General features: G+C 42.2%; 2 protein-coding genes across 2 annotated transcripts in view; one reads left to right on the top strand and one right to left on the bottom strand.

Moving 5' to 3' along the window:
- The window catches only part of GP6 (glycoprotein VI platelet), a 24027-nt gene extending 10838 nt beyond the window's left edge, over positions 1 to 13189 (top strand). Inside the window, exons 5-8 of the mRNA XM_039244204.1 lie at positions 3426 to 3479; positions 6269 to 6328; positions 12392 to 12442; positions 12954 to 13189. Of these exons, the coding sequence (XP_039100135.1) occupies positions 3426 to 3479; positions 6269 to 6328; positions 12392 to 12442; positions 12954 to 13189 (401 nt within the window). The remainder of the gene's footprint in view (positions 1 to 3425; positions 3480 to 6268; positions 6329 to 12391; positions 12443 to 12953) is intronic.
- Positions 13190 to 15105: 1916 nt separating this feature from the next.
- The window catches only part of NLRP2 (NLR family pyrin domain containing 2), a 39564-nt gene continuing 38564 nt past the window's right edge, over positions 15106 to 16105 (bottom strand). Inside the window, exon 10 of the mRNA XM_039244086.1 lies at positions 15106 to 15444. Within this exon, the coding sequence (XP_039100017.1) occupies positions 15312 to 15444 (133 nt within the window). The 3' untranslated portion in view covers positions 15106 to 15311. The remainder of the gene's footprint in view (positions 15445 to 16105) is intronic.

The following is a 16105-nucleotide window of genomic DNA, read 5'->3' as shown; positions in this document are numbered from 1 at the left end:
TAAATAAATAAATAAATAAATAAAAATAATAAAAGTAGCCAACATCATAGAGGCGGCGAACAGAAAGAGGGTTGGCCAAGTCTAGGCGAGGGGACAGGGGAGTTAGTGTCTAATGGGCACATTCAGTTTGCCAGATGAAAGTTCTGAGACTTCTTGCACAGCAATGTGAATGTACTTAATACTACTGACTGCACCCTCAAGTGTTTAACATGGTACATTTAATGCTAAGTGATTGTAACTGCCCTTAAAATAACATGAATATTTAAAAAGACACTTCTGCTTTTTTGCCATAATATTCAGAGGCATTTTCCTGTAAGTATTGGTGTCTTGTCCCACCTCATGTTTCCTACCACATCTTTTTTTTAGTGTTTATTTATTTTTGAGAGGGGGAGGGGCAGAGAGAGAGGGAGACACAAAATCCAAAGCAGGCTCCAGGCTCTGAGCTGTCAGCACAGAGCCCGATGCGGGGCTCAAACCCATGAACCGTGAGATCATGACCTGAGCCAAAGTCGGAAGCTCAACCGACTGAGCCACCAGGTGCCCCTGCTTCCTACCTACACACTTTGAAACATGTCCCTCATCTTCTCAGCATCTCCACAGCTCCACCATCCATAACCTTGAACTTGACTTACTCCAGCAGACTGTATACTGCTCTCTCTGCTTCCACCTTTGTCCCCTTTAATTTTTTTAATTAAAAAAAATTTTTTTAAATGGAGACATAAGTGACATGTAACACTGTGTAAGTTTAAGATGTCAGAGCAGAGCGTGTTGATTTGATACATTTATATACTACAGCAGGACTACCATTGTAGCACCAGCTGACGCCTCCACCCCTCACACAATTGCCTTTGCTTCTTTGTGCTGAGAACTTTTAAAAAAAATTTTTTTTAATGTTTTTATTTATTTCTAGGAGAGAGAGAGAGAAAGACAGCGTGAGCAGGGGAGGGTCAGAGAGAGAGGGAGTCACAGACTCTGAAACAGGCTCTAGGCTCTGAGCTGGCAGTCAGCACAGAGCCCGACATGGGGCTCGAACCCACGAACCGTGAGATCATGACCGAAGTGAAAGTCAGATGCTCAACCAACTAAGCCACCCAGGCGCCCCTGTGCTGAGAACTTTAAAGAAGTAGCCTCTTGGCACCTTTTCTGTAATACAGTGCTGTTGACAGTATGCTGTGCATTAATCTCCAGGACTTATGTTTATCTACTGGTTGTGGTTTGTAAGACTTTATACCTTTGTCCTCTTTCTAGTGTTTGCAAAACCACAGCAGGAGGAATCATTTTAGAAGAGCTTGTCAAAATCAGATGATTTCATACCTTCGCTTGAAGCCCACAGCACTCACTCCTCTCCAAGCCCCTCCTTTGCCTGTCTGACTGCCTGATGTACTGCTCCTCCCTCATTTACTCTGCTTTAGATACACTGGCATCTTGATTTTCCCTTTTCTTAATTGAAGAATAATTTGCATACGGTAGTGTATTCATTTCAGGTGTACAACACAGTAATTTTATAACTGTATGTATTATACAATGGCCACCACAAGTCTAGTTACTGTCTGTGACCCTATAAAGTGGTTACAATATTACTGACTACATCCTATCTTGCTTTTCCTTGAATATGCAGGCTCATTGGGTCCTCAGGTACTTTGCACTCGCTGGGACGCTTTCTCCAGATATTCTCATGGCTCATTCCACGTCTCCTTCAGGCCTTCAATCAGAAGTCACATCCTTGTCTCTCTGATGCACTCTGCTACCTCCTCTGCCTTAATTTTTCTCTGTGGCACCTATACCCGTGCATATCGTACTGATTTATGGTGTTTATCATCTGTTGCCCCCACATCCTGGAATGTGAGCCCCAGAAAGACAGACATTAACTTCTGTTTTCTTTTCTGCTGTATCCCCACCACCTTCAATAGCTCCTGGCACATAGTAGGTGCTTAGCAAACAGTCACCTGTTCTAAGTGTACAATTCAGTGGTGTATAAATTTACAGTTGTGTCGTCACTGCCACAATCCCCTTGTAGAATGTTTCCGCCACCCTATAGCATCCCTCATGGGCACATGCAGGCACTCCCCACTCCTCATCCAGCCGGAGGGAGCCACTAATCCTCCCGCCTCTGTAGAGTTTTCATTTTTTGGGTCCCTGTTCATTTACTGCTTTTTTAATTGCATATATATATTTTTAATATTTTATTTATTTTTGAGAGAGAGAGACAGCATGAGCAGGGGAGGATCAGAGAGAGAGAGGGAGTCACAGAATCTGAAGCAGGCTCCAGGCTCTAAGCTGTCAGCACAGAGCCCGATGCGGGGCTCGAACCCACGAACCGTGAGATGATGACCTGAGCCGAAGTCAGACGTTCAACCGACTGAGCCACCCAGGTGCCCCATAAATTGCATATATTTCAAAAGTGCCTAGGGGCGCCTGGGTGGCTTAGTCGGTTAAGCGTCCGACTTTCGCTTGGGTCATGATCTTGTGGTTCGTGAGTTCGAGCCCCGTGTCGGGCTCTGTGCTGACTGCCAGCTCAGAGCCTGGATCCTGTTTCAGAATCTGTGACTCCCTCTCTCTCTGACCCTCCCCTGCTCACGCTGTCTCTCTCTCTCTCCTAGAAATAAATAAAACATTAAAAAAAAATTAAAAAAAAGTGCCTAGGCCGTGGCTTGTGCTTTGCTGGGGACAGCTTGAAGCTCTCTTTCTGTATGATATCTTTTCCCTCTCACACACATACACACATATATACACATAGACACATAATATAGTAATTAGATCAAATGCTCTTCAGGACGTGTCCAGCACAACATGTATAGTTGTGGCTGTGATGTGCATGATGAATTAGAAGTACATGGCATGGCTAGAAGCTAAAGGGGAGGCAGCTTGGGAAGGTTTCTCTGAATAATAAATGTTTGATCTGGATCCTAGGGCAGAGGAAGAGGTAACCAGGTGGGTGAAATAGTGAGACGGGATTGTGTGAGCAAATGCCCTGGGGTAAAAGGAGGTTGTCCGGTTGGTGTAGCTACCCAGCCAGGGTGGTGGGTGGAAAGGGGCGTGTCTTGTTATACAACCATCATCCTTGCATCTCCCTGCATGGATCGCTCCCCCTCCCCACATATATCCACGGCTTCGGCCTCTTTATCTGCTCTTCCAGGACATAAGAGCCAGTTTTGCTTCCAGGGATGAAGTAACGTACAGGTCACAGAAATCCAGGAAAAGGGACAGAAGTTCGAAAAGCAGGGAAGGCAGCTACAGGGGTTGTCATTATTAATTAGCCCCAGAATGTGCTAGGTGTGCTATTTAACACCCGTGAGAGTCCAGTGACGTGAGCTTCTTCATATTCATTTTCTAAGTGAGGAATCTGGGTCACAGAAATGCTTTATTATTTGCTCAGGACCCACAGCTGACACAGCACAGACGGCTCTCTTTTTCTGATTTCCTAGGGACCTCTGTGACCCCCGGCTGGTTACCCACAAAACCACCTGCCTTTGTGACAGGTAAATTCTGGAGGATTCACCCTGGTGTCTGAGGTATAGACCCATGGACCCCTTCTTTTCTTTCTTCCCTCTATCTTTCTTAATTTAATTCACTTGTCTCAAATTAAATCACATATTTGATATATTTAAAAATTGCTTGGGGCGCCTGGGTGGCTTAGTCGGTTAAGCGTCCGACTTTCGCTTTGGTCATGATCTCGCGGTTCGTGGGTTCGAGCCCCGCGTCGGGCTCTGTGCTGACTGCCAGCTCAGAGCCTGGAGCCTGTTTCAGTCTGTGACTCCATCTCTCTCTGGCCCTCCCCTGCTCACGCTGTCTCTCTCTCTCTCTCTCTCCTAGAAATAAATAAAACATTTTTAAAAATTGCTTATTTTTGCCTATAAAGAAGGTGAATACAATAATATGTGTAATAATATTAGATAGGATTACTATGCTGCCCTACATCCTCACTTCCATCTAGCCTTAGGGGGATGGTTTACAATGTCTAATGTGGAGAAGAATAATCTGAGTGGCTTATAAAAGTGTAGATCCCTGGACTCTATTATATATATATATTATGTATTATATTATATATATATTATATATTATATATATATATATATATATATATATAAATGTTTATGTTTTTAGAGGAGAGAGAGAATGGGGTAGGAGCAGGGAGAGAGGGAGACACAGAATCTTAAGCAGGCTCCAGGCTCTAAGCTGTCAGCACAAATCCCGACACGGGGCTCAAACTCATCAACTGTGAGATCATGACCTGAGCCCAAGTTGGATGCTTAACCAACTGAGCCACCCAATACCCCTCCTGGACTCTATTTTTGAGTCTCTGATTCCATTGGCCAGTGGTTCTCAAAGATTAGGGGGACTGAGTATTGCCTGAAGGTGATCTAGGTTTCTGGACCCCATGAGTTCCTGATTCAGAAGGTCTGGGGTGGGGTCCAATTATGTCCATTTCTAACACTATCCCAGGTGATACTGATGCTGATCTGGGGATGTCACTTTGGGAACCACTGCACTAAAGTTTGTGCGAGCCATAGTGCTCCCCTATCTTCAAAGGCATCTCAGTGGATTCCCATGTGTGGGATTCCAGCCTGTGCGTTAAGAAACTGTACATCAGGCTGTGACACCTTTAGCATTCCCTGTGTGCTGGGGATAGACCCAAATCCCAAGGAACAGAAGTGTGTTGAAAAGAGCCAAGTTGGGGAAGAAAGTGCTGATGTGTGTGGTTGAGAGCCATATGGGGACTGTCATGCCAAATGAGGCACACTGTGTGTGTGTGTGTGTGTGTGTGTGTGTGTGTACATGCGCGCGCGTGTGTGTGTGTACATGCGCATGTGTGTGTATTTCTCACTGGAATTTTAAAACTTTCAATTTTGAGATGTAGGTCCACAAGAAGTTCCAAAGACGATACAGATAGATTCCATGTAGCGTTTGCCTGCATTTCCCCCAGTGGTTACATCTTGCATGATTATAGTACAACATAATAAACCCAGGAACCCGACATTGACACAATATTTACATTTAGTTCTATGGCAACTGATCACATGTGTAGATCCGTGTAACCACCACTTTACTCAAGATAGAGAACTAGTCTGTCCTGCAAAAATATCCCTCAGGCTGCACCTTCGTAGTTATGTGCACCCTCTCCTCTCATACTTCTGGCAAGTACTGGTTTGTTCTTCTACTTAATGTCATTTTGAGAATGTTATGAATAAATGGAAAGGTTCACATATCATGGAACGTTTTGAGACTGCTTTTCTCACTCAGCACAATGCCCTTGAGGTCCATTCAAGTTATTATGAGCATCAATAGTGTGTTCCTTTTTATAGCTGAGTAGTATTCCATGATATATATGTACCACCTCATGTTTAATCTAAATTCAAACAAAAATTTATTAATGAACTCACAGGAAGAGAAATAACAAAGAACCAATAATATCCAAGCTCTTTTTATACCACAGATAGGTGAGCATAAGCTGGGCTTTGATGAGCTGATTCCACCATAAAAAAAGGACTTAAGAGATTTTCCCCACCCACCCTCAATAGGAGCTACATATTTATAGGTTGAGGGGTTTTAGGAAATATTTTGGTGCCCATGTAATCAGGGATTCCCTGGTTAAGAGAATGACCTTAGTGGGGGAGGGGAGTCTCTTATGCTTAGAGGCTGGTATCAGCCACTGAGCTTTCACAGACCTATGGATCCACTTCTTAGGTTTTTATTTGAGTTATAAGCCACATACCATGAAATTCATCATACCCACCAGAATGGTAATCAATAATAATAATAAAAATAAAAATAATAAAATAATAATGCTTAACAACAAGTGCTGGTGAGTATGTGGAGAAATTGAAACTCTCAGACATTGCTGGTGGGAATAAAAAAATGCCAAAGCTGCTGTGGAAAGTGGTTCAGCAGTTCCACAGGAAGAATCATCACAGCCATATCACAGAATTACCATAGGACCCAGCTAATCCACTTGTCGGTATATAACTCCCCAAAATTTGAAAATGAAGGATGTATGTTCACACACAAAAGTTTGTACATAAATGTTCACAGGGACATTACTCATAATAGCCAAAAAGAGGAAATAATGTAGTATCAATCAATGGATGACTGGATCTATTTCTTATTTAGCCACTGATAGAAGACAACTTGTCTTACAGCCTTCTGCGTTTGTTTTTCCTCAGTGTCTGTACAGAGTGTGTGAAGCCCAATATCTCAGACGGGGTATAGAGTGTAGGGACTCACTGGGAAGACCTGACATGATCCACTTTCTTTTTACCCTCTTCCTTAGAATTCCCAGAAGCCTCCAGGAAACTGAACATCTCACTTATCAACAAAGGCTCCACAACTGGTGAGTAACCAGACACTCAGAGCCCAGAGGAAAAGAGTATGAAAATTGGTTTCTCTCTCATCATCTAGGGCTGTAGGCTTTTAGTCTGCTTCAGAAAACCACCTAACTTTTCCAAGGAAAATCCTTGGTTTGAGGATCAAGGATGGGATAGAGGTGGGCTTTGAGCTTGGGGACAGAGGAGCATTCTAGATAATGTGGCTGTTTAAAAGAAGACGGAGCCAAGGCTATGATGGGAAGACCATCACTCATTCCTACGCATTGCTCTCCCGACTTTGCTGTGATCCAAGTGTGTGATCTTGTTTCCTATTGTTCAGTGCATCCTCTTACTACTCTTACTACTACTGCAGTCCTGTGCCACATGCTTCCCTCATGCTGTAGTTCTCTTTCCCCTTGCTTTTCCTGGGAAACGTCTCCATTTCCCTCAAGACAGAAAACCTTGGCAGATCCCCTGACGACAGGTCAGATATCCCTGCTGGGTCCACCCAACTCTAGCTCTCTGTTAGACTCCTGAGGCCAGCAAGTTCTTTCTAAGACTCTGGTGAGATTATTCACCACCCTCTTTCCAAAATCCTTCTGGGTTCCTGAAGATGAAGAGAAGGAAAAATGGGCAGAAGGTTTATTTGAGGAAATTATAGTTAAAACTTTCCTACTCTAGGGAGGGACACAGGCATCAAAATCTAAGAGGCACAGAGAACTCCTATTAAATGCAACAAAAGCTGGCCATCACCAAGACACCAAATTCACAAAATATACAGAAAAGGAAAGAATCATGAAAGCAGTGAGGGGGAAAAAAGTCCCTACCCTACAAAGGAAGTCAGATCAGATTTGCAGATCTGTTCACAGAAACTTGGCATGCCAGAAAGGAGTGGCAGTATTATTCAATGTGCTGAATGTACATGAAAAATATGCAGCCAAGAATACTCTAACCAGCAAGGATGTCATTCAGAATAGAAGGAGAGATAAAGTGTTTCCCAGACAAAGAAAAAGTAAAGGAGTTTGTGACCAGTAAGCCAGTCCTGAAAGAAAATTAAAGGTGACTCTGAGTGGGGGGACCCCAAAAGTAACAGAGACTACAAAGGGCCAGAAAACATCACCACAAACATGAAATCCACAGAAAACACAATGGTGCTAAATTCACATCTTTCAGTACTCACTCTAAATGTCAATAGGGGCGCCTGGGTGGCTTAGTCGGTTAAGCGTCCGACTTTCGCTTAGGTCATGATCTCGCGGTTCGTGGGTTCGAGCCCCGCGTCGGGCTCTGTGCTGACTGCCAGCTCAGAGCCTGGAGCCTGTTTCAGTCTGTAACTCCCTCTCTCTCTGACCCTCCCCTGCTCACGTTGTCTCTCTCTCTCTCTCTCCTAGAAATAAATAAAACATTAAAAAAAATTTTTAAAAAAAATGTCAATGGACTAAAAGCTCCAATCAAAGGACATAGGGTATCAGAATGGATAAGAAAACAAGACCCATCTATATGCTGCTTACAAGAGACTCATTTTAGACTTAAAGACACCTGCAGATTGAAAGTGATGGGGATGGAAAACCACCTATCCTGCTAATGGCCATCAAAAGAAAGCCAGAGTAGCTATACTTATATTCAACAAACTAGATTTTAAACCAAAGTCTCTAGTAAGAGATGAAGAAAGGCATTACATCATAATTGAGAGGGTCTATCCCACAAGAATATCTAGCAATTGTAAATATTTATGCCCCCAACTTGAAACACCTAAATATACAAATTGATTAACAATAAACATAAAGAAATAATTGGTAATAATACAATAATAGGAGAGGACTTCAACACCCCACTTACAGCAATGGACAGATCATCTAAGCAGAAAATTAAGGGGGAAATAAAAAAGTACATAGAAGCAAGTGAAACTGAAAACACAATAGCCCAAAACCTTTGGGATGCAGCAAAGGAGAAGCAAATAGATTGCAATAGAGGTCTTTCTCAAGAAGCAAGAAAAGTCTTAAATACACAACCTAACCTTACACCTAAAAGAGCTAGAAAAGAAACAGCAAATAAAGCCTAAAGCCAGCAGAAGAAGGGAAATAATAAAGATTAGAGCAGAAATAAATAATATAGAAAAACAGATCAATGAAACTAAGACCTTATTCTTTGAATATTTTTATTTATTTATTTTTATTTCTAGGAGAGAGAGAGAGAGACAGCTCGAGCAGGGGAGGGTCAGAGAGAGAGGGAGATACAGACTCTGAAATAGGCTCCAGGCTCTGAGCTGGCAGTCAGCACAGAGCCCGACGCAGGGCTCGAACCCATGAACCACGAGATCATGACCTAAGCGAAAGCCGGACGCTTAACCGACTAAGCCACTCAGTCGTCCCTAAGTCCTTTTTCTTTGAAAGAATAAAATTGATAAACTCTTGGACAGACTTATCAAAAAGAGAAAGGACCCAAATAAATAAAATCATGAATGAAAAAGGAGAGATCACAACCAACACCACAGAGATACAATTATAAGAGAATATTATGAAAAAGTATATGCCAACAAACTGGGCAATCTGGGGAAAAATGGACAAATTCCTAGAAACATACAAACTACCAGAAGTGAAACAGAAAGAAATAGAAAATCTGAACAGACCCATAATCAGAAAAGAAATTGAATCAGTAATCAAAAATTTCCCAATAAACAAAAGTCCGCAGCCAGATGGCTTCCCAGGGAAATTCTACCAGATATTTAAAGAAGAGTTTTTACCCATTCTTCTCAAACTATTGAAAGAAAGAAAGAAAGAAAGAAAGAAAGAAAGAAAGAAAGAAAGAAAGAAAGAAAGAAAGGGAGGGAGGGAGAGGGAGAGGGAGAGAGAGAGGCAGGAAGGCAGGAAGGCAGAAGAAAAGAAAGAAGGAAGGAAAACTTCCAAACTCCTTCTACAAGGCCAGCATTACCTTTCTTTAAAAAATTTTTATTTTATTTTATTTTATTTTTTTGGTAGTTTCAAGTTTTTATTTAAATTTCAGTTAGTTATCATACAGTGTAATATTAGTTTCAGGAGCAGGATTTAGTGTTTCATCACTTACATAAAACACCCAGAGTTCATCACAAAAAATGCCCCTCTTAATGCCCATCAGTCATTTAACCAATTCCCCACTAACCTCCCCTTCAGCAACCCGCAGTTTGTTCTCAAGAGTCTGTCTTATGGCTTGGCTCTCTCTTTTTTACATTAATCCTTCTTTTATTTTGCTTATCCCCTAAGCAAAATTAAAATTTTTATTTTTGAGAGAGAGAAAGAGAAAGAGAGAGAGAGCAAGTGTGAGCATGAGTGGCTGAGGGGCAGAGGGAAACACAGAATTTGAAGTAGGCTCCAGGCTCTGAGCTGTCAGCACAGAGCCCGACATGGGGCTCTGAACCCACAAACTGTGAGATCATGACCTGAGCTGAAGTCGGATGCTCTAGTGCTGACTCAGCCACCCAGGTGCCTAGCATTACTTTAATTCTGAAACCAGACAAAGAGCCCACTATAAAAGGAAAATTACAGGCCAAAATCCCTAATGAACAAAAATTCTTAACAAGATGCTAGCAAATTGAATCCAACAGTACATCAAAAGAATTACTCACTATGTTCAAGTGGGATTTATTTCTGGGATGCAGGTGTGGTTCAATATTCACAAATCAATCAACGTGATACACCACATTAATGAAAGAAAGGATAAGAGCCACACGATCCTCTTAATAGATGCAGAAAAAGCATTTGACAAAATACAGCACCCATTCTGAAAACCTTCAACAAAGTAGAGAGAGATGGAACATACCTCAACATCATAAAAGCCATGTATGAAAGACCCACAGCTAATATCCTCAATGAAGAAAAACTAAGAGCTTTTCCTCTGTGGTCAGGGACAAGACAGGGATGTCCAGTCTCACCAGTACTATTTTACACAGTACTGAAAATGTTAGCCTCAGCAATCAGACAACAAAAAGAAATAAAAGGCATTCAATACAGCAAGGAAGAAGTCAAATTTTCACTATTTTCAGATGACATGATACTCTACATAGAAAACTCAAAAGACTCCATCAAAAAATTGCTAGAATACATGAATTCGCAAAGTCGCAGGATATAAAATCAGTGTGCAGAAATCTGTTGTGTTCCTATACAGCAATAATGAAATAGCAGAAAAAAAGATTAGTATCCACAATTTATAAAGAACTTATCGGGACGCCTGGGTGGCTCAGTCGGTTAAGCGTCCGACTTCGGCTCAGCTCATGATCTCATGGTTTGTGGGTTCGAGCCCCACATCGGGCTCTGTGCTGACAGCTAGCTCAGAGCCTGGAGCCTATCTTTGGATTCTGTATCTCCCTCTCTCTATGACCCTCTCCTGCTCATGCTGTCTGTTTTTCTCTGAGAAATAAATAAAAAAAAAACATTAAAAATTTTAAAAAAGAACTTATCAAACTCAGCACCCAAAACACAAATAATCCAGTGAAGAAATGAGCAGAAGGCATGAACACTTTTCCAAAGAAGACATTCAGATGGCTAACAGACTCATGAAAATATGCTCAATATCACTCATCATCAAGGAAATACAAATCAAAACCACATTGAGATACCATCTCACACCTGTCAGAATGGCTAAAATTAACAACTCAGAAAACAAAAGATATTAGCAAGGATGCAGGGAAAGGGGAACTCTCCTACATTGTTGGTGGGAATGCAAACTGGTGCAGCCACTCTGGAAAAACAGTATGGTGGTTCCTCCAAAAGTTAAAAACAGAATTACCCTATGATCTAGCAATTGTACTACTAGGTATTTATCCAAAGGATGTAGAAGTGCTGATTCAAAGGGGCACATGCACCTCAATGTTTATAGCAGCACTATCGACCAACCAAATATGGAAAGAGCTCAAATGTCCATCAACTGATGAATGGATAAAGATGTGGTATGTATACAGATACACACACACATACATACACATAATGATAGTACTCAGCGATAAAAAAGAATGACATCTTGCCATCTGCAATGATGTGGATGGAGTTACAGTATATTATACTAAGGGAAATAAGTCAGAGGAAGACAGATATGTGATTTTACTCATATGTAGAATTTAACAAACAAAACAGATGAACATATGGGAAGTGAAAAAAAGAGAGAGGGAAACAAACCATAAGAGACTGTTAATGATAGAGAACTGAGGGTTGATGGAGGGAGGAGGGATGGGCTAAAATGGACAATGGGCATTAAGGACCCTTGTTATGATGAGCAGTGGGTGTTATATGTATGCAATAAATAACTAAATTCTACTCCTCAAACCAATATTGCACTGTATGTTAAAAAACTAGAATTTAATTAAAAATTAAAAAAAAAATCCTTCTGGATTTCCAATCACCCTTAGGATATGGCTTGGGCTTTTCAGCTTGATGTTCAATGCTTTTTAGATCCAATGCCATTAGATCAGCCACTGGGGATTCTTTCAGTCTTGTCTTCATTCCTCATGCAAATCTCAGCCACTCAGAGTCAGATGAAGCTCTTCTGGATACCTGGCATCTCCTCCTGACTCTGCATCCAAGCCACTGCTCTGCCTTTCTTCCATTTACTCATGGCTTCAGTCCCTTAGGAAACTTTTTCTGACACTGGGTTGTACAGTTTCCTCTGTCCTATGGACTACCTATTATAGCAATTTTCACAGTATATTAAAACATGCACCTGTGTGATGAGTATGGCTGAACACGTGGAAAGTCTGGGGGAACTTGTGGAATGAGAGAAGAAGAGCTAGCATGTATGGGGGGGGTGCTTATTATATGTCAAGGACTGTGCCTCATGCTGTTATTGTTATTGGTTTAATTTTCACATTAACCTGTGATGCATTATAATTATTTTCATTGGGCAGATGGGAAAACTGACTAAAGATGTTAAGTCACTTGGGAGAAGCCTCACATCTAATTCGTGATGGATCTGGGGTTCAAATCTGGACAGCCTGACTCTGCAGTTCATGCTCTTCTTATAGCCATGAGTTTTGCCTTCCAAATGCATGTTTTCAGGGTAGGGTTCAGGAACAGGGCTAGAGAACATAGTCTCGTCCCTTTATATTTCCCCCTTTTGATTCTCAGAACCTTCTAGGCATATCACCGTCTTTCCAAAGGAATCAGACTCTCCAACCGGTGAGTAAGTGGTCTTCCCTGGGCCCTCTCCATTCCCATTTCCTGTGTCTTCCCCTAAAGCTGACTGCTTTCCCTGTACAAAAGCTACAACTCTATGATCTTGGATCCTAGTGTGTAAAGTATTAAGGGTAAATATCAGCTCTTGGAACTCAGAATTGAACAATAACATCAGGTGGGAAGGTTGAGATTGTCTAAAGGATCAGAGAAAGATGAAATTCCATCTCCTTCTCTACCCCTTGTGATAATCTTTCCTCCTGCAATTAGCCAAAAAAAACAGGTAGTGTCTGTGTGGGGGGAGGGAGAGTACGGGAAGAAGTCATATTTAGAGAACTAGTATCTAGCCCTGACCTTTGGTGAGGGACCCTCTAGGAAGGAAATTGACATTCTAGGTAGCAGAGAATAATAGGATCTCAGATGAGGGTTATGGCTATGAGAAGCTCAAGGAGTCCCTTGAAGTGGGTCCTGAAGATGGGATTTTATCACCTGCTCCAATTTCTCTTCATTCCTTCAGGTCTTCCCCAGCAGCACTACATCAAGGGCAATCTGGTCCGGTTATGCCTCGGGGCTGTGATCCTAATACTCCTAGTGGGGTTTCTGGCAGAAGACTGGCACAGCCGAAAGAAACCCCTGCGGCACTTGGTCAGAGCTGTCCACAGGCCACTCCCACCCCTTCCGCAAACCCAGAAACCACGCAGTCGGCCGGATAAGGGTCGACCAGATGGCCATAACCATGGGTGCCACAATTAGAACCCTAAGGCTTGGTTGTATCTGATAGGGATTATGAAGACCATATATGGAGTGTGTGAAATGTAAGAGCAGGAAGGCAGGGGCTATGGCTGTGGAGAAGGAGGGCTAAAGGACCTCTCCTTAGTGTCCCATCAAGGAGCTATTGAGCCAGTATCTATTTGGCTTTCTGAGGACTCCCTGCACTTGGGATTAAAGGTATCTAGGGGATGCCACCATCTCCTTGCGTCTGTCTTGCACACTGTGGTTCTAATTGGACCATCACACTGACCTTTTCCTTCAGCGTTTTCTAATACATGTTCCTGATTGACCTCCCATACCCCCTACACTCACAGCTGAGTCCTATCCTCTGCATAAAACCGTCCCACACATCCTCGTTGGCCACTGTGCTTTCTCTGCATAACCACGAATCTAACCTATAGCTTAGCTGGTTAATTCAGACTAGTACTCATTTCCCGAGCCTATCAGCCTAGCTTCTCTCCAAACCAGAAACATTTGGTCGCATGTGTGAGTACTCAGGTCTTGCCCCACCACCCCACCCCACCCTGAGATGCCCTTCTCTTTGGTCTCAAATGCCAACGTAGTACACAGGCAAATGTAGTACATAGGCTACTCAGTTTCTTTTCCCTTAAAGGGCAGTTGGCTAGATTACAGTGGATATCAACCTCAGGGCATTTTGCATGGCATTTGGAGATATTTTTGGGGGGAAGAGAAATGCTGGTAGTCAGTGGGTAGAGGGTTGAGATGCTTCTCTCTCATTCTCTCTCTCTCTCTCTCTCTCTCTCTCAACAGAATATACTCTTGGTGAGAGATACACTTAAGATAACAAAGGATTATCTGACTCCAAGTGTCAATAGTGTAGATATTGAGAAAACCTTGGCTGAGAATCGTTCTTAGCTTTTAAAAAACGGCGTGCATCTATTTTTTCTTTTTTAAAAAGTGTTTTATAAAAGATGTTCATTTTTGAGAGAGACAGGGTGCAAGCAGGGGAAGGGCAGAGAGAGAGAGAGAGAGACAGAATCCAAAGCAGGCTCTTGGCTCCAAGCTGAAGGCACAGAGCCTAACTTGGGGCTTGAACTCATGAACCATGAGATCATGACCTGAGCCGAAGTCAGACACTTAACTGACTGAATCATGCAGGGGTCTCTCCATTTCTTCTTTTAACAACCCCACCCCCTCCTACTAATGGAATTCACCAACCCTCAGACCCTGAGAATGAAGATGCTCTAGGAAAAATCTATATCCAGCTGAATAAGAGGCCTGGAGACAGAAACCAAAGGAAACATGTGGGAAAATCCAGGATCCCACACAGTACGCAGTGACATCATGGAGATGACATACAAGCACATTCAAGGGTGGTGTGAAAGGGACATCTGGGAACGTGGTATATTTGGTGAGAACGATGAACTGATGGAACCCAGGGAAGAAACAAAAAAGTAGGATGACTGGAAGAATAATTTATAAATTAGTGCTTAATAAAAAAGCAATTCTTAACAATTAGTGCTTTAAGGAATTTTGGGATTCTGTAGGTCACAATGAAATAAGTACTAGACGGGGAAGGAGTTTGCACACCATGAACTTATGTTTTCTGTAAGTAAGGGGGAAATTATTAAAAAGTTAATAAGAGCAACGATGTGATATATTATGTGCTTCATTAAAGTACTGAAGAATGCTACAAAATATTGTAGGATTTGTAGGAGAAATACTTCAGTGATGAAGACCTATAGACAGCTATCCATGCACATCAAGAAATGCCAGAGCCAGGAAGTGACTGGCAAAGTGAAAGGGCCAATGGGATCACAAACATTTCTGTCCCCTTTCCCTGCTGGGCTAGGTTCTCCCCAAATAAAGTATCTTGTGTCTAAGTCTGTTCAGAATCCAGTATTAAACACAACCTCTTTCATGAATGCTTTCACCTTTATTTTTCTTGATAGACTCGAGATACAGACATTCCGCCCATAACAGAGCTAAGTCACTTGTGTGTGTTTTATGGAAGCCAAAGTCACTCCTGAGGCTAAAAGAACATCTGGCCCAGTACCTAACATCACTGAGAGGGTTCAGAGGAAGTTCCCCTGTCACCTTGACAATCTCAGACTTTACTGGAGAATGAATAACTCCAGGGGATTCAGAAAATGTCATATGAAGAAGGTCTGTTGTTTGGATCTTGCTTATCACTCTCAATGGTCAGTTGTGAGTCACTTTCTTGTATTTCTTTCAGCAGTTTCTGGATTCGAGGATCAGATTCATCTATCCTCAACCTGGAGTGCAGTGGGGGTGAAAAGAAGGTTTCTTGTTGTTTCAAGGAGACTCACTCCAAATACCCAAGAGCCTCTAAGTGTTATGCTTTAGGACAGAGGAAGTCTTTATTGATTATTCTGTGCCATAAAGTAGGGTTCCATATTGATTTGATAGGGAAAAGAGATAATGCCAGGTTAACATTTAACGGTTCTAAGATCCCTGGATAATTTTGGGTGATTCTCATATTGTTCTTGGGGAGATGGAATTGATGGAGAAGTCTGTGATTTAGTTCTAACACCTACCTACTTCACAGCTCACTTTGGCAACTTCTATTTGGTGGACTGAGGACGAGACATACACACTTGAACCAAGTCAGTCAGACCAGATCTGTGTCCCCTTTGGCTACGTGATACTAGCTGATCATCACCTTTATTTGGCCTGTGATAACTGCAGCCTCAGTTGTAAGATTCACCTTTTGGTAACCATATTCATTCACGTACATGGGGAATGAGGTGGGGGAAAGGGAATAATTAAAACAAAAACATGTAGAAAAGTAAGTGACTGAAGATATTAGCTGCCATGTTTCTTGTTGGCATTGTAGACCTGGTTTTGCTAGTTTGTGTGTGTGTGTGTGTGTGTGTGTGTGTGTGTATAAGTAATCTCTATACCCAATGTAGGGCT

The sequence above is a fragment of the Hyaena hyaena genome, unplaced genomic scaffold (assembly GCF_003009895.1).
Source record: "Hyaena hyaena isolate Hyena2069 unplaced genomic scaffold, ASM300989v1 scaffold_235, whole genome shotgun sequence".
NCBI classification, from domain to species: Eukaryota; Metazoa; Chordata; class Mammalia; order Carnivora; family Hyaenidae; genus Hyaena; species Hyaena hyaena.
Note: the sequence above shows the minus strand (reverse complement) of the source record. Positions and strands in the feature narration are given on the sequence as shown.